The sequence below is a fragment of the Rhincodon typus genome, chromosome 26, assembly GCF_021869965.1.
Source record: "Rhincodon typus isolate 14 chromosome 26, sRhiTyp1.1, whole genome shotgun sequence".
Taxonomy (NCBI): domain Eukaryota; kingdom Metazoa; phylum Chordata; class Chondrichthyes; order Orectolobiformes; family Rhincodontidae; genus Rhincodon; species Rhincodon typus.
In genome coordinates this window covers 17,961,088-17,987,902 of record NC_063357.1, presented here as the reverse complement: position 1 = coordinate 17,987,902, position 26,815 = coordinate 17,961,088, and the positions used below count along the sequence as shown (strand labels likewise).

Genomic DNA, 26,815 nt, shown 5'->3' with positions numbered 1-26,815 from the left:
GCTCTCAAAGTAAATGGGGATGATGTATGAATCTAACCCCAAAAAGTTTTCAGTGGACCTCAAAAACAAAGACAGGGGCAACCATTCTCAAATTTATTCCCTGTTTGGGTTTTGATGGAATATGGCTCACCCAACATGAATTGGAAGCCCAGTAATTCCAAATCTGCTGCTCCTACATTTATACTGAGTGGTATTTTTCTGCACTTGTGGCTTCAATTCATCATGGAGTTGTACAAAAACAGAATTCCATACCTGTACAATCTGACTCTGTGATGAATTGAAGGAGCAGGTGCACAGTGCGCCAAAACAATACATTCTGTTAAACTCACAGCAGCAATGGACCAGCCTGGGGGACAGAAGTCTATGGTAAGTGACAAGCAGCTCCAATCATGGATTCTGTCTCCAATGCTGCTGTTCTCACTATGATTGGAGGAATAGTAAGGGCACGACAGAGGGAGGTCAAGGTGATGATGAATCCATTTGAGGTAAAGTGGCCTGAAGTGACTGTTTCATTGTACTGGGGTGGTGGGGGGGGAGCGGAGGTGGTTTGATTGAATTCCCCAAAGTTATAACCAGTGGAAATGATCACAGAATTTTAAACACAAATGGCACTCAGCACCATTCCCGTTTCTGCAACATTTTGCAAGCTTTTATATGTCACACTGTTAGCCAGTTCTCCATGAAATGAGCCACATCCCAGGATAATCATCAATGCGTCCCTCAGTTAATTGCACTCATTTTGCAAGCCTTTAAGAAAGCCCTAAGCATTAACTTGGGACTTACAAGCATGAGAACACTAATGAATATATATACCAAAAGATGTTGAATATAATTACTCAAACTTACTACTGTTCCCAAATATAACCAGAAAATAGTTTTAGAATAAAATAGAAAATAGTCTTAAAAAGTCATTTTTCAAGAATTTAAAATCAGGTTTCCTTTGATGGTGGACTGACATAGTATTGATCCAACTGGGCCAGCATGCCAATCTTAAATATACAAAGGTGTATTTTTTAGAAGTCTTTTTGTTCAAAAGATGATGTTTTAAAACACGACCTGATTGCTTAATTTATAGCAAATTTTATGTTCTGGAATACGATCTGGGAGAGGGGGGGGGAGAGGGGGTGGGAGGGGGGGGGGGAGGGGGGGAGGATTCCTCTTGTCGGAGAATCTAGAGCTGGGACTAAAGACAGAAAGTGCTGGAGACTCTCAGCAGGTCTGTGGTGAGAGAAACAAGAGTTAACATTCTGCGTCCAATGAACTCATAAAATTGGCAGTCAGTTCTTAAAAGTCAGGGGTGGGTTAAGATTGTTTCTCTCAGAGGATCATCAATCTTTGAAACACTCTTCCTCAAAAGGCAGTCAAAAGTTGGGTCTTGGAATATTAAAAAGCAGATTACTTGGGACAGGCAGAAATATGGAAGTGAGGTTACAATTGCATCTACCATGATCTTACTGAATGCAGGAGCAGGTTTAAGGGACAGAGCAGCCAACTCTTGACCCTAATTTGTATCTTCACATAGACATGCATATGTAACATTCTACATCCAAGTGAAACATAATGTACATCGCCAGTTTGTTCCTCTGAAAAACCAGGAGCCATTTTATTTGCATTGAGAACTATATTTAGCAAAAATATGAACATGGTGGATCCTTATCATCAGATTGCAATAAAAACAAATATTATTTACTAGGGGATTAAAACGTTAGCTTCTCCTAATATTTCCTCGCATTATGTTCGTCTATAGGCTTTCATGTTGAAAGAATAATTTGAATTTTTTTTCAATTTAGAATTATGGGGTTCACTTAACTCTGACTGTTTACATCATACATTATTTGAAATGCACCAACAGGAATAGAAAACTCCTCAGAAGCTGGCCCAAGTGACTGCCTTGCCGTTTGATGTTTAGAGTTTAAATATGCAAACAAATGAATTTTGAAAGAGTGACTGAGATGTCATGCATGTAAATTAAAATCCATCACTCACTTATCGGACACTGCATTTTATTCTCCCAACTGAATAATGTATGTACAAATTAATTTACAGTTCCTCGCAAAGAGAATCCCAGCCTCTAGGATTTGGGCTGCTTGCTAAACAAACTGATACATAGTCATGCTGTGTGTGCACTCTTAAAATTATATTTATGTATCAGATTTTTTTATTTTACAAAGATAGGATTTCTGGAGTACCCCTTTAGGCATTCCAAATGCTAGATTAAAGTCCTACACATGCATAGAAAGGAACTGCCCTTCGCCTTTTCATTTAGCTGCTTCGTATCACCTCTGTTTTGTCCTGAAGAATGAATTATTCTCACCATCATTTGAAAAGACTAGTGGATACACTCGGTCTCTGTGTTTTTCATTTTATTCAGCACTGATTTCACATGGTTGCATTCAAAGGCTCAGTGAAACCGATTTGCTGATCAATGTGTAATCACAGCTCTAATCACAGCTAGTCAAAAAAAGTGTTACTCGGGTGAAAATAAGGGTAAAATGTTGCTTCTGCTCTGCCTTACACCAAACTATCATATTACTGGGTCAATCATCTTGCATTTTAATTATTTTGCTGGGATCCCAGCATGTCCTCAGATCTAGTGCTGCAGGACGAACGTAGGGAGATACTGAAAAGTTATAGATGAAAGTGAAGGCAAACGTATCCAAAATCTACAAAACAATATATTTTCAGTCATCAACATCTGTAACCTGGGGGAAGGTACTGAAAGAGGACACACAGGCAGTGAAGCTGAAGAATAGCAGATTTCAGTTGCAGAGCAGAGATTCCTTCTTGCTATTTCCATCTGCAACTCCCATCATTCCTAAGCTGGTTGTCAATGTTATGGAGGTGGATACATGCTGCTCCCCTGCAATTTTTATGGAATTGGGGTAGCTTTTTAAAGAATTGTGATTCACGGCACTTTCAGAGGTTCGTGAATCATGGTTTGAATGAGTGAATCTCTTGAGAGATGAATTTTAAAGGTCCTCTTTACATTCCCAATTCTAGTATATGTACACACACCCACCCAGTGACCCCTCAGCATGGCTGAGAGCTCAGCAACCACTACTCTGTTGAAACACCAGAGCCATGGGGGAAATGTTCCTTGATTGGCATCTCTGGCTGTCTGGTCTCTGCTATCACAGGCACAATATTTACTTAGAGATACAGCACTTTTTTTCTCTAAAAGAACTGTGGGAATAGCCGATCCCTGTTGCAGACCATGGTAATGTCTTGACCAGAGTTGACTTGTCAGGTTTGAGTTTAATCAGTTAACCAAGATAATTCCTATTTCCTGGCTCCTTCTCCGTCAGTGATGTGAAGTGCTTCAAACGAAGTGGGTGGTGTAGTATAGTCTTGCCAGAATAGTAATCCAGAAGCTCAGGTAATATTCTAAAGGGATGGATTCAAATTGCACAATAGCAGATGGTGAAACTAGAATCAAATAAAAATCTGGAGCAAAAAGCTACTCTAACGTGGACTGTGTAACCAATGTTTACGGCTGTCAAAGCCCATCTGATTCATTAATGACCTTTAGGGAAGGAAATCTCGCTGTCCTTACCTGGTTTGACTCCAGACCTACACCAATGTGGTTGACTCTTAACTAAGCTCAAGGCAGTTAAGGATGAGCAATAAATATTGGCATTGCCAACAACACCCACTTTATCAATGGTAAAAATAATAACATTAATCAACCATCTACACCAGGAAGGTTGAAGATATCTGTAATCATAGTAACCTGCCTCGTAAGGACCTGTTCTTTTTCTGACACTCCCCACACGGGTTTTAATTTCAGTCGTGATTAGTGGATCCAGCCACAGCAGGGCTCATCTTTTCTGCAGCCATGTTGCTATGAAACAGCAGGGAAATGGAGGAGCAGGAAAGCCCAGGACCAGCAGCAACCTCCAGCAGATGCCTAACAGCCTCCACATGAGGAGGTTGCAGCTGAAGTGCCAGAGTCTATCATCTTTGATGGCATTTCCTCCAGTTAAGCAAGGCTCATTACTACTACTTACTGAGGAGGTCCTGGGACACTGTGTCAGAACGATGTTAACTGATGGAGAAGGACCTGTGTGTACATGACTATCCTATCCCAATGGTCATCAAGGAAACTGCTGCACCTTTTTTTTTAATGAATGCAACTGGCCACTTTCAGTAATCTGGAGACCACTGTAGGATCCAATAACCTTCCACCCAGTCAGTGCTGCAGGCCAGACAGTAGGCTTTGCCCACATATGTAGCACCCCCCTTAGGTACTGGATGCTGTTGACTACATATCGCATTGCAAATGACTTCATCAAAAGAAAATGGTTCCATCTGCTCAATGTTCAAGTCATCGCTGATCATTGTGGTACCACATTTTAAAACTCCATGCTAGCTACCCTGAGAGCTGCCATGATGCCTGTTTCCACGAGAACCCTCTCATGTTATATTGCTTCAGCACAAGGGCAGGATGCCTTACAAAGAAGGCTACTGAGACATAAGGGCTCCACTCTGCGACCATGGCTGATGTGTTACTTAACCCCCTGACTGAGGCAGATCATAGCTACAACGGAGCCCATTCTTCAACCAGAATCATCATGGAGCAGACAACAGGTCACCTGAAGATAAGGCTCTGATGCTTGGATCATTCTACCATCCTTTTACCACTTTAAACATAATAAAACTTCCCAATATTGGTGCTTAAAATCTCATAAGGACATTTTAGGTCAGATAACCAAAAATTGACCAAACTGGTGAGTTTTAAGGAGTGTCTTGAATGAATAAAGGTAGAGAGGCAAGGAGATATAGGGAGAGCATTTCTGAACTTACAGCCTAGATAACTGAAGGCACAGCCACCAATAATGAAGTGACTGAAAGGGAGATGTACAAACTGCTCCCATTAGAAGTACATAAATATCTCTGAGGAAAGTGGGATAGGAAGGGGCTACACAAGTAGGAATGGTTGAGGTTTCACATATCTAGCATTTTGCAATTTACAGTAACACATGAGAATGGTAAAAGCAACATGATCCCTGAAATGAAGTTCATCAATACTAAGTGAGAGAAAGTACCCAACCCCAAAATCTCATAGCTTCTTGTCTAAATTTGCAAATCTCAACAAGGATCTATCATACAAGGGAGGACAGTGATAAAAACTTTTTCAAAAGTTCAGGTCTGTAGTAAATATTGGTTGCCATCACATAACAGCCTAAACGGTGGATTGTAAAACAATTTCTAAATCGTTTTCTCCGAGAGTCAGAACTCACTGACCATCTTTGGACTTGGCAAACCACAGTCACCAGGATGTACAAATCATAAGTAGGAATAAAAGTTGGGACAGTAATTTGTTTTTCAGGTGCACAAAGAAAATAACAGAAAGTTGAAAATAGGTGACACAAAAATTGAAAAGGAAGACTAGCTGCTTGGATTTAAGATTGTAGGGGGAAAGATCAATGGAAGCCTAGGTGAAAAATATTTCTAATAATTTGCCTTGTTCTTCCTACCAAAATTAGAATCATACAGTGTGGAAAAAGCCCCTTTGACAAACCAGGTCTGTGGCAGTCAAAAAAACAAACACCTAACTACTGTAATATTCTAAAATTGTTCTTTAAACAATTAAATGAAAGGTATGTTATCCCACTTGACACAAGCAACAAAGTGAAAAGGAGGATGTTTAAGCAACATTAGTCTGAATGCATTTATTTCAAAAAGTCCCCAACAATTTCCAAGTACACTCTGACAATGGAGAAGGTTCTTTGTTGCTGAGACAGACTTCAAAATTATCCTCAGGTTCTGCTTGAAGGATGAAGGCATATTGAATTGAAAAACATTTTGTTTAATAAATATGAAGCACACTGCTCTTTCTGAATTTCATGTTCAATCCACAGTGCTTTCTATAACTTGATAATGTGCTTTATCTGTGACAAGCATTCATTGTAGTTTGTCTCAATTGCTCACTATATTTTTCTTTACTGTGACACTCCCCAGTTACACACTTTGAAATGGCAGCTTAGTTATTGGACAATTTGCCTGCAAAGTATGGTCTCTACTCCATATCCTCCAGACTCTGTTTTACAACACTGGCTCCTATATTGGGAACATTTCAAACACCAGTATTCCTTTTTCAAATTGGCTAGTAGAAAAACTATTTGTTGAATTAAAACTTTACTATCTCAGCAAAATCCTACCATTACCTCAATCAGCACATCTACATGGTGTTTTACACTTTCATCTGTTGTTTCATCAAAATATGCTTTTGGACATAGCTGATACAAATTGTGGGAATGACTGTCAAGAACCAGGGATAAATTCCTCTAAATCTGTTGCCTTTATGTTCACATCATTCCATCACTGCGCCAAACATTTTGTCAATCTCATTTTTTTATTCATTGATGAGATGAGGGCAGTGCTGGCTCAGATACCATTTACTGTTCATTACCAGTTGCCTGTGAGATGATGGGGGGGAGCTGTCTTCTTGAACTGCAGCAGTCCACTTAGTGTAAATAAACCCACAATGCTGGTGGGCAGGGGGAGGGGAGATTTTCAACATTTTGACACTGTGACAATGAAAGAACGTTGACAAGCAGCTGCTTTGTCCTGGATGATACCAAGCATCTTGAATATTGTTGAAGCTTCATTCACCCAAGCAGGTGAGGAGTATTCCATCACAATCCTGATTTGTGCCTTGTCAGTGATGGACAGTCTTTTGAGAGTCAGGAAATGAGTTGCTTTCACTGGATTCCAAGCTTCGGACCTGCTCTTATATGTTAGTCCAGTTCATCATCTGATTAATACAAACCCATAGGATGTTGATCGTGGGGGAATTCAGTGATGGTAATGCCACTGAATGTTAAGGGTGATGGTTAGGTTAAAGTTTGTGATTGCTTGGCACTTGTGAGGCACTAAATGTTACCTATCAGCCTAAGCCTGGAATTGTCTAGGTCTTGCTGCATTTGGTCACGGACAGTTTCAGCATCTGAGGTGCTGAACATTGTGCAATCATCAGCAAACATCCTCACTTCTCCCTCTATGATGGAGGGAAAGTAAAAAAAATCTCAAGACCTGTCTCACTATGGAAACTATCAATGCCACTTTCCAATTAGGAAGCAGGCTCGAGTTAAGCAGGAAGGGAATGATCTTCATTCCCTCCACTGGCTCTTCTTTCATGCAGTGCAATCCAGCCAAAGTCAAGCAAACTCATTCTATTGAATAAACCAAATGTGAATGTCAGGCAAAGCTGGGATTTAAACCTGCACCTCACATTCAACAGCAACAGAGTGAGTGAGCTGCTTGGAAGGACCATTTACAGTCAGTGGTTAGGAATGGGATTGTTTGCTCTGTACAAACAGGTTACAGAAGCAGAGAGGTTCTCATCTTGTGACGGTTTCAGAGCCCCATGACATTTGTGATAAGGTGTTTTTTTTCCCATCAGTCTGAGGATTGTAGATTATGATTCACAGTTGTTCTGCCTATACTGTTTATCATTCCATAAAACTTAAACTAATTGCAGTGAAGCTGTGTTCTTCTTAGTCTCCATATATACTCCTGACTAAGTCTAGTCTCAATTAAATCCACATCATAAGCACAATAACATTTCAAGTCAAACTATTAGAATTCCTGAAGTGTTACTGTGCTTATTATTTCAGTTTAATTGAAGCCAGATTGACATGTTATAACAGCAGGCAGACTGGATACTGCAGATACTGTAACCTTTGTAATTAAAAACAACCTAATTTTCAGCACTACATAATGGCTTTGGCAAACTCCTGTTATGAGGCTGCTGAATAAATGATAGTTTCTGTAATCATTTGTATTCCGTGTATAAATATGGCATCAGTACAACGTATACCTGATCAGTGGTGCAAAAATAGCTCAAGATAAAGTTTACAAAGGTTTGGGGCTTTTACTTATCCTGACATTGAACAAGTAATTCACTGCAGTGGAACAAATCAACAGCAAACAGAATCCAAAACTGTATGAGTAAATCCATGGAGTCTGCATTGGCAAACTATCCTGGTTAAACCTCACTGAGCTTTCTGTTGACCAGTGGTCAGTGGTACACAATGGAGCCTCGTCAAACTGCTGAGGTGAATCTGAAGAGCTACACACAAATAATTCTAAGGATCTGCGATTTCTTCAGCTTTGAAAGGAAGTGATTTAAAGGGTTAAACATATGGCACACAATACCATGCAAAGTCCGACAAAGAAATCAGTGCCACTGCTTTGAACCAATCTAAGCGAATTGCTCAAAGGTTAATAGGTTCACACAGTAAAAGTCAAATTTAGGTCATCATACAACGAGTAATTGTCCTTTGAGTATAGCATTGGATGGCAATTCTTGATTAATTTAAGACACAATTAGATACCCTAATGTTGGAGCACAGGTGGTGACAGTTGTGAACTCTCTGAATAGATGAGTTAAGAAAAAGATCATTAGACTTTCTCCAGCTGCATCTTGTGATTCTAACCATTTCTCAGTACAATTCAGAACACAGGGTTGGACTGGAACCAGAAACAGTTTTCAAATTGAAAAGGTACTGTTTACAAGGTAATAGTTTGTATATTCAACTAATTAGGAGGTTGGGAGGAAGGAGGAGGTGGTTTCAATAGTGTTGCTTGAAAGGCACATGGAGATATATGTCTAATAAATAATAATTATAATTTCCATTACAATAAAGACTAAGTTTGCTGCATACATTTTAATGGCAAGATGCCTCCCCTGAACAACCAATGTGTAAACACTATGTCATACAGGAATTAAGCTATCATATAGAAATATGATTCAATATCATTGAAATGCAAGCACTTGAGGACTATGATTTGCTCTATAGGCATATTTTGAGTTACTGCTGAAATGATACTTAGAACGTAACAGTCAACATCACTGTTAGACCTGCTAAAATGGCACCCACTTTATAATAAAAGGGAATTTTTGAAGGTACAATTGGTTAGGAAAAATCTAATAAATAACAATTGACCTTCTTTCTCTAGCAATGTGTAATGCAATTAATGTCCTCAGGTGCAAATCAAAAATGATTGCATCAGGATAGAGATGGTTTAATGGAGATGCAGCACATCATGTAAGAGCAGATTTGCTTGATTCCCAATGACTGATAGCAACATTGACAAAAAGTGACAATTCTGTTTAACCATTTTTCTTTAGAAAGTGCTGTTGTGGGTTAGAATATTCTTTCTTCACTAAAAAGTCATTCAAATAAATTTGAACAGATTGCCCACATTAAAGCTTACATGAATAAAATTCTTGAAAAATAAATCAGTGTTATACTCCATTAAAGCACCAATGCACAACAGTGGTTTTGGTAGCCTAGTAATTGAAGCACAGATCAAGCAACGTAGAGATCACGAGTTCAAATTCCACCATGACAAGTTACGATATTGAGTTCAATAAATCCACTCATTTGTGGGTTAGCACCAGATAAAGTGACCATGCAATCTGACATTGGGTCATTAAAACTCAACTGATTGTCATCCCTATTCATTTCATCATACCCTGTGTAGTTGCTGCACAAGAAAGAGCATTCAAAGAGAAAATAATACAAATACGGACTGCTGAGGGTTGACATTGTTAAATTTCTGATCGCAAAAGCAAACAAAAGTTTCAGCAGAGCACTGATGGAGATGTTGCTGCGCTCCTAAGTGTAGAGCCATGCAGTGCGGGGAGACAGTTAAGAAAGAGGGCTGTATTCCCAAAGATTATCAATTTAGGGAAGTCAGCCAGAATTACCTCTATTGATCATCTTGTGATGCAAGTAGATGCATTTGGATGTTGTTTAAGATGAGAATTTGGATGGTATGTAATGTCACTCCCTCTGCACTGATTACATAGCTGAGACAGAATGCTGAGGATATAATGGGAAGAATGGTTGTACCACAATAGCATGTTACTGCACCTCAAGCATTTCAGAAGAAAGGAGGGGGACAATTATTTCAAGTATTCGTAGCGTTGCAATTTTTAAATATATTCAAAGAACATGTTACAAAGTGTAGGAGACAAGTCATTAATTCTGTGTTCCCACCCACACTTGACTGCAGCACCTTTTGGAAAGTTAAAACCAACAACTGTAGCCCTACTTTAAAAACTCCAGGGTCGCTAATATAAAAACTTCTTTTAAACAGGAGAGATCTACTTAAATATCCTAAATGAGGACCCTTACATAACTCTCCTACAACATGTTACTGCAGTGTACAGCTGGTATTATCTGCAGCCGACTGGTTAAAACACATTAATAGAAAAGGTATCAAATCACTTGCACAAACTTGTCTTCAACATGAAAGGCAGCACATCTAACAACAAGTTAGTCAAATGGAAGCTCCACTCCATTTACACCTTCTACCTCAGTTGTTATCTGTCTGCTTTAATGATTCCTGGTGACCTTGCATGTGGTAAGCAGCCTCTCCAGAGTAGCCACATTTATTCAGCTCATCATTGGAGTGGGGAAATTGTACTTTGCTCATCTTAAATCATATTTTTAAAATCTGAACCCCTTCTTTGTAAAATAACCATGGTACACCATTTCTGCACTAGTTGGTTCCATATAAGAACACAGTCAAATGTTCAGAAGTGCAGATTTAATCGATTTGAAAAGGTTTATTAAGCTCCTGATTGTGGATTCTTTGGAAGGTCATTTATAATGCAATTTGGAAATTAGCTAGCTATCTCCAGCTTGTCACTTTTATTACCAAGATTCTGGAATCAATCATCTATCCACAGCTTCACAGCTGCGGCCACAAGACTGAGTGGCAACATATTAGTGCTGACTGATGTATTCCACTCCATTGTGAACTCAGCTTTGAGACTGCAGTTTTCTCAACAGCAATTTTCTGGTTCCAATTCTGCCTTGCCAGTAAACAGGCAGTAGTAAGAGGACAGTCGGAAACAAAATGTCTACAGGACCTCCACCCATACCAACTTCCAACTGGACCTCAGTTTAGGCAACCAGGATTCCCTCTGGAAACAGGGAACTCATTCAACTTCAGGTCAAATGTCATCATTATGATCCTGTCCTGCCAGCAACATGCCTCTGTCCCCTCATTCTGTGAATGCACAAATACCTGGATAGCTATTAGTGTGTAGTCAGCCTATTACAGTCTGACACACACACGGCAAAGCAAATACTTCACCTGTCCCCTACCTGATCTGTGCACCAGCACCAATTACTTTTCGCTCTTGTTCTTTCCAAGTCATCATACATTCTCATCCCTGTTTGTTTTCTTAAGATGTTGAAATTGACATCACTGTAGGATTTCTAACCCCAGGAACTCCTTACTTCAGATCCTAAAACTATGGACTTGCTTCCCTGTCTTTTGTAGCTGACAATATTGTTAACACAGACAATCAGCATCATCCAACCAGTATTACTTGATTTTTGCTGTACTCCATCTTCTTTTCAATTTGTGACTTTGCAACAAAAAAGAAAATAAAACATTATTTGTAAAGGGTGAGGAGTCAGATTATTTTAATGTACTTTTGTGTAGTTACACATATCAAGAAACACAGAAATATATTAACATTATGAGGAGACAGAAGAACATTTAGTCAACCTTTCAATGTTAGCTTCTTTCTCAATGCATTTGCACATTTGTACTTCTTAGTCCCAGGGAAAGTCATGTGATTCTGTTTTGTACAGTTTTTGCAGCATCAATTACCTTCCTGTAGTATAGAATAAACAACAGTTCAATATATTCTAAATGAGACCTTAAATCTTTTACATAGATTTACCACTATCTCTACGCCTTTGTATTTTATGTTTGTAGTAAAACTCCAAATTATATTTGCTTTATTGTGGATTTATCCATTGGTGTGATGACTTTAATTGTCCTGCAAAACCCTACCACAAATCTCTCTGGTCTTTCAGAGCAACAGGCTGACTTCCATTTAGTACCAAGGTGTATCTTCCCAGGCCTACCAACATGGGATCCAGTGTGCCACATTTTAGTCCATTCCCCACTTACAGAGGTCTGAAAGTAAGACACCTGAGCTGGAGAAGCATCCATGACATTGAATAAGTTGAAGAAGAAATAGAGTTCAGAATGTCAAAAAGAACTCAAAATAATGGAGAATAAACTATCATTAAAAAGGATAGGACTTGGATTGATGCCAGGCAATCAGTGTCCAGTGGAGACAACACAATATGGAGCTGGAGGAACACAGTAGGCCAGACAGCATCAGAGGAGCAGGAAAGTTGACATTTCGGTTCGGGCTCTTTCTTCAGAAAGAAGATAACATAACTAACAACATTGATTTAATGCAAAATGATAAGTTTTAAGACAACAGGTTACAGATAATCTTAAAGATTTTTAAAAACAGCATTAAAATAGTATGAAAAATAAACACTAAGATGAATAAATAAAAATTTCAAAAGGATTTAGTGTCAGTGATAGGTTGAACAGAACAGAAGATTGGATATTTCAGAGAAAACAGTTCTCAAGATATAGAATTGCTTCAAATTTAAATATCAAATCTGAAGATGAAGCAGTTTATATGTTATTGCATTCAGAAGGTCCATAGCGGATGATTTTATAAATCATCAAAGTATCAAAAATATATTGACAAAGTTTTAAAAACGTTTGAGAATTACTTCAATCTGTGAACTCAAAATTCTTGAAAATGCAAGATTTAACAGAAGAGTTCAATTTTGATTGGTGCTTTAATTAAAGACCGCTACAGATTAGCAGAGAACTCTGACTTCTGAGTTTTGAAAACAGATTTCATAAGAGACAGGTTTTTTTTGTTGGAATAATTCATGAATTTTGACAGATTTTGTACAGTCAAAAGAGAACTTAGCTTTGCAGAAAGCTGTTCAATATTTGCAGGAAGCAGAAATCAGAAAGATTCACAGCAAGATCCTGAGATAAAAATAACAACTTTATATTGGAAGAACAACTGAACATATTCACTTGATAACGTTCAGACTGTCTGAAGAGGCAAATATGAAGCCAGAGAGCAGTCAAAACAACAGCTGTTAAGATTAAGTGTCAGCATTGTGAAACAACAAAACTCCACAGGCACAGGCAACGCCTAGTTATTCTGAAAGAATGTTACGTATGTAAGACTTCTAGAAAATGCATAAGAGTAGGACAATTTCAGAGTATCAATAAAGTAAGATATATTTATTGTAATTCATTCACAGAATGTGTGTGTTACTGGTTAGGCCAGCATTTATTGCCCATTCCTATATGCCCAGAAAGCAACGTCAACCACATTGCTGTGGGTCTGGAGTCACATGTAGAACAGAACAGGTCAGGATGGCAGTTTCCTTCTCTAAAGGACATTAATGAATCAGATGGGCTTTTACCAACAATTGACAATGGTTCTCTGGTCATCATTAGATGATCATCTGCCAAGGTGGGATTTGAATCTGGGTCCCCAAGACATTAACTGTGTCTCCGGATTGACTAGTGATAATACCACTAGGTTATTGCCTCCCCTTACAAATACAAACTAGTTCATGTGGCAGCACCTTCTCCTTTAAGAAACATTTCTGTATTAGACAATAAACTATTACAAAAATTATTTTTTTGAGACATTCCTAGAGGAAATTAGTCATTCAACCAAAATTAATGATTCATCTGACTCATCATTAACAGATTTACATCAGAGGACATCTTGTTAATTTTTAGCTTAGTACAGGAATGAGTGTTAGTACCTGATCTGACAGATTAATATGAAAAAACTGAAATTGCAGCCTTCAAAGTTGAAACTATATGAATAAGGTGGAATAACTCTCAAGGTTAAAGGCATGCTACAAGGAACATAGTAACACAATGAGATTACGAGAATTGATTCATAATCAACATCCCTCACTTTTTACCCTGTGCACATGTCTTGGTTTTAACATCCTTGAAGAAGCAGAAGTGTAACTAGTTCTCTGAGAATAAATAGCTCCAAAACAAATTGTTGTCACTCAACCAGTCAAGGAGCAGCATGTAGAAAATTTCACTGAGCTCCCAGACCAATGAAGCAAAAAGATGAAAAAAAACATCAACTGAGGTTGCTTATGTTGGAAGAGAACTGTTTCATATTGTCAACAGGAAGGAAGTCACAGAATTTACTGATTATCAATTCCATTTTCACGTTAGATTCAAAATACCCCAGAAAGATTATGTAGTAATTGTAATGAGGTCAGCCAGGTGGACCTCAGAGAATATGACCTCCCTGATTGGGACTGTTAATCTGTTCCAATCAGGGAGCCCTAGCTGACAGATATAAACAGGAGTGTCAGACATCCTGCTCAGTCTGAGAGCTGGCTCTGGATCAGTGTCAAGAACTTTCCACATGTAAATAAAGGGGGATGGGATACCAGCCTCTCTAGAGTTATTTCAGATTTTTTGCTGAACAGGTTCAGTTTTTAGTATAGAATACTACTTAGAACAATGAGATGTGTGGAAGATTGCATCTAATTTTAGAATTGTCATCCTTATGGGCTAAGATAATCTACAAGTATAAAATGGCTTCAAATTCCTAACGAGTTCTTTGAGAAGGCCCGTAATTTTCCCATCTCCCTCTTTTATATTAATTTCTTTACAACTGTGCATAAATATCTCCTTCCAAATTGAATAACATTTCTGTTACAGAAGGAACTACAGATTCCAGAGATTGAGCCTCAGCTTTGACTATATACAGGTTGATTAAAGTGTCATCACAAGGGATTCTGTTTATAAACCTGTAGGTCATAGAATTAAAGATCATTGTAGCATCATTAGCTATTGGGCAAAATGGGCACACAGTCTTTTGCTCTGTGTATATTGTATCAATCTGAGATAAATAAACTAATGAGTTCTGATCGGAAGGGTACAGTGAGAAAGTGAGAAGGAGAGACTGACCTGAAAGAAGAAACAAAACCATGATCTTTTCTTGTTCTTATTTTGCTTTGGTTATGTTCCTCATAATCTGTTTCATCCACTTTTCCACTGATAGATAGAAATGTCTTATCACTTATTGTGTATCTTTGCATCTCCTGAATAAGAGACTGTCTTTTCACAAAATTGAGAACCACCAATGGAAAGAGTTCAAAATAACCTAAACAGGTAGTTGCATGGACAGCTTAGGATGAATCTTTGTGCCGACTATCCTTCACAAGTTGAGAGCAGTAGCTTAAAGAAGCTGCTAGAATATAGGTTCACAAAGCACTGACCTGAAGTTCCACTCCATATCCTCTGTAGACTGTAATAGTATAGATGCAGTCCAAGTTGCTGTAGTACAGGTGACTGAGGTATTCTGGAGACTCAATGTAACCCTCAAAGTCTGTGAAATTTAAACTGCAAGGAACTGGAAAGGAAAACGAACAAAGGAATTAGCACTTGTAAAGCACATTCTGGGTCTCCCTTGATTCCATTTCACTTTCTATTCTGCACAAAGTTGACTCCTTGAAAGGGTTCATTGTGCAGATCAATAACGATCTTTCGTCCCCATTGACGGCAGTGGAATTGCTGAAGTGTGACTCATCACAGCCAGAGACAGTTTTCACATCACTTTTTTGGGAGTGTTGGCTTATTTCCTCATGATCTTAAACATGGAAAAGTCCCACAGGAGATTTCAAACCGTCCAAAGTATTAGCACCACATTGCACTAAATGTTTCCTCATTTTGGCCTTTATCTCTTACAATCAATACTGAACATTATCCTTTCACAGTTTGTTCACCTAGTAGCAATGTTCAAATAAAATTGCAAAGAACATCTTTAAGCAGGAGCCTAACTTTATTAATTCCCCTTTATAAATTAAAAGTTGTAGTGAAACAAAACATTACATTTTTCACAATGATAGGATATGAATTTACATCCGAATAGATTTTGTTACACAGCAGGGCAGTTAGCTACCATCAGTGATAAAATTAGAACCATCTAATTTGGTTCTGTTTTTTTCTCCGTAATCCTTCGCATTTTTTCCCTTCCACAAGAGTTCATCCTTCAAACTAATAATATTATGACAATTATAATTGAATGATATGTCTTCATTATAAAAACATGGATAAGCATTTGAACAACTTGATTGAAATGTCGATTAAAAAGGTGCATAGTATCGCCAAAATTAAATTGGATTCCCAGAACAACAGCTCGTGAAGAATTTTAAGATATAGGAAATAAGTACTTGTGTGCGTTTGTGGCTGAATGGCAGTGCCCCTACCTCTGAGCCACCAAGCCCAAGTTCAAGTCCCACCTACTCCAGGGAGTTATAATGACATCACTGATCAGGTTAATTAGAAGATCATAGAATCATTGAATCCCTACAGTGTGGAAACAGGCCATTTGGCCCAACAAATCCACACCGCCCCTCCGAAGAACATCCCACCCAGACCCATTCCCCTAATTTCCCATGTCTAACCCACCTAACCTAATATATTTAAAAAGTTGCATTGACTGGGAATCTCACTGAGCTTGCATCCAAAAGAGAAAGAAATAAAATTAATCTACTAGTCTGAGTTATAAGGAGAGCTGGATAGGTTGGGACTTTTTTCCTGGAGAGCAGGAAGCTGAAGGGTGACCTTATACAACTTTATAAAATCACAAGGTACATAGATAAGGTGAATTGCCAAGGTCTTTTCCTGGGGTGTTGGGAGTCCAAAACTGGACAGCATAGATTTAAGGTGAGAGGGGAAAGATTTAAAAGGGACCTGATGGGAAACAGTTTTACACAGGGGGTGTTGTGTATATGAAATGAACTGCTAGAGGAAGTGGTAAAGGTGGGTACAATTACAACATTTAAAAGATATTTGGACAGGTTACGGATAGGAAAGGTTTGGAGGGACATGGGCCAAATGCTGGCAAATAGCATTACTTCAGTTTAGGAAACCTGGTCGGCATGGAGGAGTTGGACTGAAGCATTCATGCTGTGTGACTCTATGACTCTAAGTACTGTCCATCTTAGTATGCCATCATTAACTATCAGGTCATATTTAAGTGAGAACATGATCAGTCCACCCTGATAACCGTTGACTCTGTTGTTAGTCGAGAAACTATCTACCTCTGCCTTGAGTATATTCAATTCCTTCACCATTCTCTGGGGAAGAGAGTTTCAAAGAGAATACGTTTCTGCTCATCTCCATCTTAAATGGGGGAACCCTTATTCTTAAATGGTGTTGCTTAGTCCATGACTCTCCCGAAGAGAAAACACACATTGACCTTATTAAGTCCCCTCAGGTCTTACACAGTTCAATAAGACCACCATTCATTCTTCTATACTCCAAAGAATACAGACTCAGTTCATTCAACTTTTCTACATAAAATCACCTTTCTACTCCTTGTATTAATTCTGTGAACCTTGTCTGAACTGCTTTTAACATAATTATATCTTTCCTGGAATACGGACACCCAAATGGTAAACAGTGCTTCAGACATGGCCTTATCAATGCCCTGTCGCAAAACGTCCCTACTTTTATATTTCAAACAGGCTAAGCTGCAGATCAATCAGGATCTAATTGCAGGGCTGAGTAGCCTACTCCTATTTCTATAATCCTATTGCTCACCATGACTTTGAAAGCTGACACCCAGTATTTTAATATTTAGAGTTCATAATTCTGGTTCAGCCGCATATCTCTCGCACTTGGTTCAATTTGATCTGATCATCTTGAAATCAAATATCTAAATTCCATGATTGTTTTGGAGTAATGTTTCTTTTCCAAAACTTAAATACTTTGCTGCATTAAAATGCTCAACATATTTCACTATGGGCACATCATTCACATAAAATATAATCAAAATGGTTTTGAAAAATTATTCCTTGGAATTTTGAAATACTGTACTGGTCCTTAGAACTGCAATAGCAGTGAATATTTATATTATTTGCAGAGAAATTATACGTACATCATTTAATCAGTGTTTGCTCTGACCTCAAAGTAAGGCCATTAGAACTAGGAATAGGAATAGCCAATTCAGACCCTCAAACGTGCTACACAATTTAACACGATCGTGGCTGATTTCATCTTGGCCTCCACTCTACAATTCTACCCTTTTCCCAAAACCTTTCAACCTCTTTACTAATTAAAAATGTTGATCTCCTCTTCAATTTATTCTCTGTTTCCAGCATCCAGTGCACTCTGGGATAGTGAATTTCATAGATTCACAATCTTGCGAGAGAGGTAAATCTCTGTTTTAAGTTTGCCAGCTCTTAGCCTAAAACTAAATGACAGAGGGAATCTTTTCCTAAGCTCATATGTTTTGCCAAGTTAGACCTACTAGTCACACAAGGACCTGAAGAACCCATGACCAGTGACACAGAACTTCCTAGATGGACAATCATATTCATTGGCAAGTGATTCCTGACGATGGCAACTGCTAAAATAAAGAGTGAGCTTATACTTGTTTGTTTGTAAAGTTTAATATCTGATCAAACTTTTACTTTCAATAATCAGCATCTTGCTCATTACTCCCATCAGATGTGAATTATCACTCTAATTTGCATTGATGTTGCAGGCTTTAGTTTCATAGAATTTGATTTTTTCATTGTGTAGTCAGTGAAAGATGTTTCAAATATTCAAAACCACATTGGAGGACCTTCAGTCATTCAAGATGATGTTTCAAATTTAATATGCAGAGACCTTCATGGAAAATTTGAAAGCGAATGCCAGGATCAATCTGGGCAGCACATCTAAGGAAGGGCGCTTTTAGCTTGGTTGGAATGCAGAGTGGAAGATATCAAAATGATACCTGGACTCTAAGGTTGAAATGATGAGCACAGATTACAGAAACTAAGATTGAATTCCTTAACATTGCAGGGGTTAAGGGTGATTTGATCAAAATTTCAAAGATATTAATGAGAACAGACAGGATAGATCGAGAGAAAGTATTTCCCATGATTGGAGACTAGGATTACATAGTATAACCGAAGAATTAGAGCCAGGCTTCACAACAGTGAAATACTGTATTTCCACAGACAAAGTGTGGTAGAAGCTTGGAATTTGGTTCTGCAAATGGCAATGTTTGGCCGATCAGCTGTTAAACGGAAATATGAAATTGATAGATTCTTGTTAACTAAGTTATTAAGGGATTTGGGTCAAAAACTAGTTCATATGGACATTCTTCGCTGATCAGTTCTGACCTCATTGAAAGGTGGAACAGCCCAAAGGGGGCGACACTTCCATGACACATTCAAATTACTTGATTCAACACAAATGAGAAACAGCAGCGGTCATAAAGCCTGGCCCTTCTGAAGTTGATTGTATCGATTGTCTACCAAATCAAATTGCATGTCAGGATAATTTCTTTCCTTATTGTTCATTTACTTTAATTCCCTGAGCGCAGATTTGAAGCATTGTCTAGAGCCAAAATAGAGGCCCTATCTTTCTCATAAAACTCTGCAAATGCAGCTCATTAACTCAGAAACTTTCCCACTTAGGCATTCCCAGTTGATACTGGGTCAGCAGCTGGCTATTACATTAGCATTGAATTCTGATGATGCTGCTTAGCATTCTAATGCAGCTACGAATTGATGACTTGCTCTTAATTTGTCCTGGCATTGCCTATTAAACCTCAAATGATGGTACTGGGCTTTTTTTTCAATCAAAGCAGAGAGCTTTTCTTCTGTGATGCCAGCTTGATCTCTCAGGTGCCTCCTGCATTAAAAGTAATCAGCCAAATTTTCCATGTCCTCTATTCTTCCCGAGTGCTTGATTCCTTGCAGCGTAGAGATCACAAGGACTTATACTTATCTCAGTGCAGCAGTGACTAAAAGGATAGGGAGAGCAGTATATGGATCGGAATATCATTTTTGCTTCTCACACAAAGTTCATTGAAGGTCAAAGGTTTCAAATAATTCACAGTTTTAATTATGAAGTGCAGAATACATATTGTGGCTGTTGTACATAAAAGCAAGAATTCTAATGGATCTAATTAAAGTGCAGGATAAGCTGAGCACTTAGATTACCTTATGGTCACTTAATACCTCACAGAATGTGCATCTTAACACTAAAACCATTAGTAGTTGGTTTGATGAGTATTTCTTGGAGGAAGTTGTTATTTTTGTGCACTCAGACCTGAGTTAGAAACTTAAATGTAAAATGTAATTTCCACATTCCTTTTTGCTGTCATGCAAGAAGTTTGAATTCTGATCCTTTTGAGTATCTTGGACCACAACAGCTCTATATCAGAGAATCAGAGTAAGGGTACTGGGGCACAGGGATTATGTCACTGGATGAATAATCTGAAGCCAAGAGTTCAAATCCTATCATAGCAGTTTAAGATGAATTCACTTAGCCAGGTGCTAGACAGTGGTTCAATTGCTGTATTGGCAATGGTAGTTTAGAGAGGACTGTTTCCTTGCCTTACCTCACACTTAGAGTCATAGAGATGTACAGCACAGAAATAGACCCTTCGGTCTAACTCATCCATGCTGACCAGATACTCTAAATTAATCCAGACCCATTTGCCAGCATTTGGCCCATATCCCTATCAACCCTTCGTCTTCATGTAGCCATCCGGATGCTTTTTAAATGTTGTAATTGTACCAGCCTCTACCACCTCCTCTGGAAGTTCATTCCATACACATGAAAAAGTTGCTCCTTAGGTCCCTTTTAAATCTTTCCCCTCTCACCTTAAACCTATGCCTCTTATTTTGGACTCCCCCAACCCAGGGAAAAAACCTTGACTATTCACCCTATCCATGCCCTCATGACTTTATAAACCTGAATAAGGTCACACCTCAGCCTCCAACATTCCAGGGAAAATAGCTCCAGCCTATTTAGCCTCTTGCTGAAGCTCAAACCCTCCAAAGCCTGGCAAATCTTTTCTGAACTCTTTCGAGTTTAACAACATCTTCCCCTTAGCAAGGAGACCAGAGTTCATCACAGTATTCCAAAAGTGGCCTAATCCATGTCCTGTACAGCCACTACATGACCTCCCAACTCCTATACTCATGCACTGACCAACAAAGGCAAGCATACCGAACACCTTCTTCACTACCCTGTCGACCTGCAACTCCACTTGCAAGGAACTAAAAACCCGCACTCCAAAGCCTCTTTGTTGGGCAACACTCCCCGGGATGTGATCACTCCACTTGATATGGACCAAGATATATAACCAATGTTCTCTGTACAAAGAAGATAGATTCCTACTGTCTGTTTTGGACTACTGCTAATTACCTTACCTTAGAGTATACGGTAGAGCTCCCTTTAATCTAGAATAAGTATCACAACTGAGAATGTTCACAAGGATCTAGGTCATTGTTGTTTTATAAAGTAATGGTTCTGAAAGGGTTAATGCTTAAAAATGAATTAAGGTCCATCTAACCTGATGGTGTTATAAGGACTTGGATGGGGAAGGCAGAAGGTCAAAATCATGGAACTCAGCCTCTAATACCCCCTAAATTACCAGAAGGACTGCAGTGATTCAAGAAGGAACTTCATGACTGGCATCTCAAGGGCAATAAATGCTGACCTAACCAGTGATGTCTATATCACATGGATGGATGGATAAATAGTAGATCAATTGTGAATCTTAAAGGAGACAGATGTACCATCTGGTCTCTTCACCATCTTTCTAACAATGTCTGTAACACCAATGTAACTTGTACCTATCATGCAACAAACTACACCTTGTTTAAGACAGGAGCAATTCTCATTAGAATACATCTGGATTCTATTATACCAAACTATACACTACCAAATAGTTCCTGTAGAACCCAAGCTAAAAAGAGGATAGTGGCAGCGAATGTACTTTCTGGTGTTGAAGAATCCAGGTGGCTCACCTAACATGGTAGCAGCTCTAGCCACCTAAGGATTCCATTTAGCTGCACCATTACAACATGGTAGACAGAACTACAGATTGGAATCTGATTCAGCTGTACAGAATGAATTCCAGTGAAGTCAGAAATTTCCACTTACATCTTCAAGAGTGTTTCAAAGAGACTGTCAGCAGCAGAAGGAGCTGTACAATCTTTTTAAGCTATTTATTCATGAGGCATGGGTGTCACTGACTGGGCCAGCATTTGCTGCCCACCTCGAACTGCCTCTAAAAAGGTGGTAGTGATCTGCCTTCTGGAACCACTGCAGGCCATTTGGCGTAGGTGGATGCACAATGATATTAACAGAAGTTGTTCCAGGATTGTTGACTCAGCGACAATGAAGGAACAGTGAAATATTTACAAGTCAGGATGGTGAGTGGTTTGGAGGGATACTGACAGGTGGTCATGTTCCCATTTACCTGCTGTCTTTGTCCTTCCAAAGGGTTGTAGTTATGGGCTTGGAACGTGCTGTCTAAGGAGCTTTGGTGAAATTCTGCAGTGCATCACTTGCTAATGGTACATAATACTGCTATTGTATGTTAGCGGTGGAGAGAGTGAATGCTTGTGGACTTGGTATCAATCAAGCAGGCTGCTTTGTCCTTAACGGTGTCAAACATTTTGAATGTTGTGGGAGCTGCATTCATCCAGACAAGTGGGGAATGTTCCATCACAATCCTGACTAGTGCCTTGTAAATGGTAGACAGGCTTTACTTACTGGTGGATTCCTGGTCTATGATCTACTCTTGTAGCCATTGTATTTGTATGGCTAATCCAGTTTAGTTTCTACTCAAAGGTAATCCTCAGGATGTTGATAGTGGAAGATTCAGTGATGGTAATGCCACAGAATATCAAGGGGACATAGTTAAATTCTTGTAGATGGCCATTGCCTGGCACCTATGGGATGCAAAAGTGATCAGCTACATGTACCAGTCCAAGATGAATATTGTCCATCTTGCTGCAATTGGACATAAACTGCTTTCATCTCTAAGAGACGCTAATAGTGCTGAATATTGTGCAATGACAAATGAAGCTGTCCAAGGCACTTGTTGTAACTACAGATCACTCCAAAGCATTTACCTCCAACACCTGATCACAGCCCGGGAATGGGGGGAGGGCAGATAAGAGTGCTTTGGGGAATTGTGGGCAATGGGACTGGATATCATGGGATTTGACCTATTTCAATAAACCTCTTAAGGATGGCTTCTGATGGAAGGAATAAAACTAAATTTTACTGAGTTGCAACATTTTAATTTATTTGCTAGCGATAAATTACATACACATTCTGGAAATATGCCCTCTGTACAAGGGAGGTCAGTAGATAAGCTACCTCAATTCATTCACAAAAGTACAGGTCAGTCCTCGAGCTATCCTATAAAAAAGGGGACAATATCTACATTAAAATATGATACTTTTAGGCCACTCTCCACGTCTAAACTTCAGTATTGAGGATATCTAATTCAATCCAAACAGTGTTTGAAGGAATTAGTTTCATTTGTTTAAATAAATATTTTCCCTAACATGGTCCCTAATATTTCAGCTTTCACAAATTGTAATTTATGCAACTTCAAAGCTGTTGGAAAGCTCTTATAATGTTGTGAAATAATAAGGATACTGTTAACTGGTGACATTCTGCCCCTTGTCACACACATTTCATTGACTAATATGGATTTAATATGGGGTTAATAACGTATAAAAGCAGAGGCTTTATGCTGGTTTAACATATAATTAAAGTACACGATGAGCTGAACGTTTTTTTTTTATTTCTTCATGGGATTTGTGTGTTTATGAAAAGACCAGCATTTATTGCCCATCCCTGATTGCTATTGAGGCGACGATGCTGAGCAGCCTAAGTGGTTTGCTAGGTCATTTTGTAGGGACATTAAGAAATCAACCATATTTCTGCATGTCTGAGTTTCATACTGTCACCTCTTTCTGAGCAGAAAGAAGTTTCTTCGCAGCTCCTTACTTAATTGCTTGACGACTATGTTGTATTAATGTCCTTGCTTTTTGCATTTTCCCACAAGGGGAAACATTAAACTCCGTGTCTGCTTGAACAACATCTTTCATAATTTTAAAGGCCAGTAATAGACGAACCTTCGACCTATTTTCAAGAAAAACAAGATGCTACCTGTTCCTTCTGTATCTCCACTGATTCAAAACTATTGAGGAACTAACTATATATCTGTTATATACCAATGGTGAGTTAGAACCTGTGCACATTTATTGAAGGAACATCCTACTTTATTAATACATTCTCTTGGCAAACTACTCAAATTTAATTCTTCCAGATTTAGAATTCTAGAATGGACAACTCATTTTGTCATAATTCGGCTTCTCCAAATGTACTTTGCTTCAAGGGTTTAAAATACAAAGCACCTTTTACTCCAAGGCACAGTTCAAACTAATTTAATTGTAAACCTGATACTGCTGACCCAACTTGGCAGATTTGAATATTTCCTTTGCAGGTTCTAAAAATGCAGTTGAGGACAGAGCACACAATGATTGCACGCAAATGGTATCACACGGGTAATACAGTACCACTGAATGAATATATGCTTTTTCTATCGTTTTTATTGGAGAAAAATTAATGAAAAATACCATTTTGAAAATCCAAACAGAACAGAATTGCTTGCAATTGGATTTTTCTGCCTTTATACAATTCCCTCAAGGTCTGTTGTGAAGATTGATTGCTGTGGTTCAGCAACAACTTCTCGTATCACTGTATCACGTGATAGAAGGCAATCTCACCAGACCTTGCTTTTTTTTCCTCATCTAGCAATCCCGTGCTCCTGTATTCAGTGTGATTAGGATATCCAACCTGGTTTGTAATTTATCCTTGCTCAGCCACAGAATAACCCTTTAGTGCCAGATCACACCAACTTGAACTGAAATCTTTGTGCGACCTATATTTAAAGTAGACTATAGTTTTACAGCAATAGTCACCACGATTTATTCTGTATAAAAACTAACGGAACTGCGGATGCTGTAAATCAGAAACAAAAATAGAAATTTTCTTGAACCATGAATACTGCGGCAAAGATACAAGGTGAAAAAACAGAACTAATCAGAAACGAAAATAGAAATTGCTGGAAAAGCTCAACAGGTCTGGCAGCATCTGTGCACAGAAATCAGAGTTAATGTTTTGGGTAGCCCTCTTTAAAACTGAGACCTGAATTGTTAACTCTGATTTCTTTCCACAGATGCTGCCAGACCTGCTGAGCTTTTCCAGCAATTTCTATTTTCGTTTCTGATTAGTTCTGTTTTTTCACCTTGTATCTTTGCAGCAGTATTCATGGTTCAAGAAACTTCCCATGATGGGTTGGAGAGGTCCTGGTGTTTAGAGTCAGATCACTGCTAGAGAGGCCAACATGCCCTGTTGCATTGAGCAGGTAGATTAAGAATGACGTGTGGGGAGAGGGAAAGTGAAGCACCTTAAATGCACTATCCTCACTCTTTATTGCTAAAAATAAAGTAATTTTGTACCTGGTGTCTGCACAGTTGTAATTATTGTTGTGGTAATGATGGTTGTAGTTGTAGTTTCCTCATCAGTCTCGCTAGCAACTGAGGAGACGGTTGGGTCTGCAGCAGGATTGTGATGCTGCTCAGTATTCAGTCCTTGCATTTGATGTGTGCCTGCTCCGACTGTTGGGGTAATGGCTGTTGGAGGGTTTCCAGTCACCGCAGTAGCCACTCCTTGGTTGCTGAAATGTTGGAAGATACCAGATTTGCTCTGAGGCTCTCCTGTTACAGTTGAGGGGCGACCAGGCTCAGTTTGAACAAATGCAGTAATGCTATTTGGGAACGCAGTTTCAGGCAGCTCAGATGTAGCTGAGCTCACAGCAGATGTTGTGAGAGAATCTGTGGTGGCAACCATTCGCAACATTGGAGGAGTTTTCCCTCCTTGTGTTACACCAGTATGGTCAGCCAAAGGAGCAGCATCTGTTGCCAAAGATGAAGAAGTGCCCAGTGTTGTCATTGGAGAGGTTGAGGCCATTGTAGTTGTGGTTATGTCAGAAAAAAATGGAGTGTCATTGGTGACTACATGATGAACCAAAGGATCTTGAGGTTTTTGTGACTGAGTAGCAGGAAAAGTAGCACCAATTCTCATTCCTATCTTATTGGTAAAAAGTGGTTCCTGACCAAGGAAATCCTTCTTCAGTAATGTCTCATGAATGATTTCTTCAAGCAGGGGATGATGGTTGTTGATGTTGATATTGGGCGTTGTACTAACAAAATGAAATTTATCTTCTGGTTCAGTAGTTGTAGCCGTCGTCCATACAATTTCTGTCTTGTCATTGCTCTTTCCTTTCCCACTTACAGTATTCAGATCTTTGGACAGGTCTTTAAAAAACAAAACAATAAGAACATGAGTAATTTGAGGATGATGGAGAGGAATACAATTTTAACTTCAGAACAATGATGACTGCATTTCAAATATCGTTTGTCGGCTGTGAAGTTCCTGAGACATTTAAGGTGAAATATAAATGCAAATTCCAATAGATCTTTATCAATCCAACATGCATCAAAGTCTACTTCTTTATCTTCCTACTCTGAAAAATGTCAAGTAGCAGTACAAATACCTCAATAACTTCAATCGACCTTCTAAGAATTATTGATCTAACTCACAGATATTGCCTCAACTATCAGTTGTGCAAATGCGTCGACAGCTCAATTTTTACGTGAGGAGCATATTTTTCTAGTCTTTATCCTTTAGGGCTTCCAATAACTCTGGCAAATTGCTCTGTACAATGTTGTTATGTGGGCAGACAATATTTGTAAGCTTTGATTAATACTCCAATTCTGGATTCAGTACATTGTTATAGGTATAAATTGAAACCATACAAGTGATTTTTGAAACTTAAGGACTATGTACGTACTGGACTATAGCATTCACTTTTCACAATGGGATGACAGCTCTTTTCTCCTTGATGGATGTAAGGATCTCAAGTGTTTTAAAATTCCAGTGGATATGGAGATTAATGTCATAAGCAATCATATTATATTTAATGAGACAACAAGGTGCAGGGCTGGATGAACACAGCAGGCCAAGCAGCATCATAGGAGCAGAGAGGCTGACGTTTCGGGCCTAGACCCTTCATCAGCCTTTT

The 26,815-nt window shown here is 38.8% G+C and overlaps 1 protein-coding gene across 1 annotated transcript in view; it reads right to left on the bottom strand.

Moving 5' to 3' along the window:
- The window catches only part of LOC109930302 (seizure protein 6 homolog), an 834,907-nt gene that overhangs the window by 411,496 nt on the left and 396,596 nt on the right, over positions 1 to 26,815 (bottom strand). The window contains exons 2-3 of the mRNA XM_048612359.1: positions 25,191 to 26,048; positions 15,129 to 15,262 (exon numbers count right to left, since the gene is read on the bottom strand). Of these exons, the coding sequence (XP_048468316.1) occupies positions 15,129 to 15,262; positions 25,191 to 26,048 (992 nt within the window). The remainder of the gene's footprint in view (positions 1 to 15,128; positions 15,263 to 25,190; positions 26,049 to 26,815) is intronic.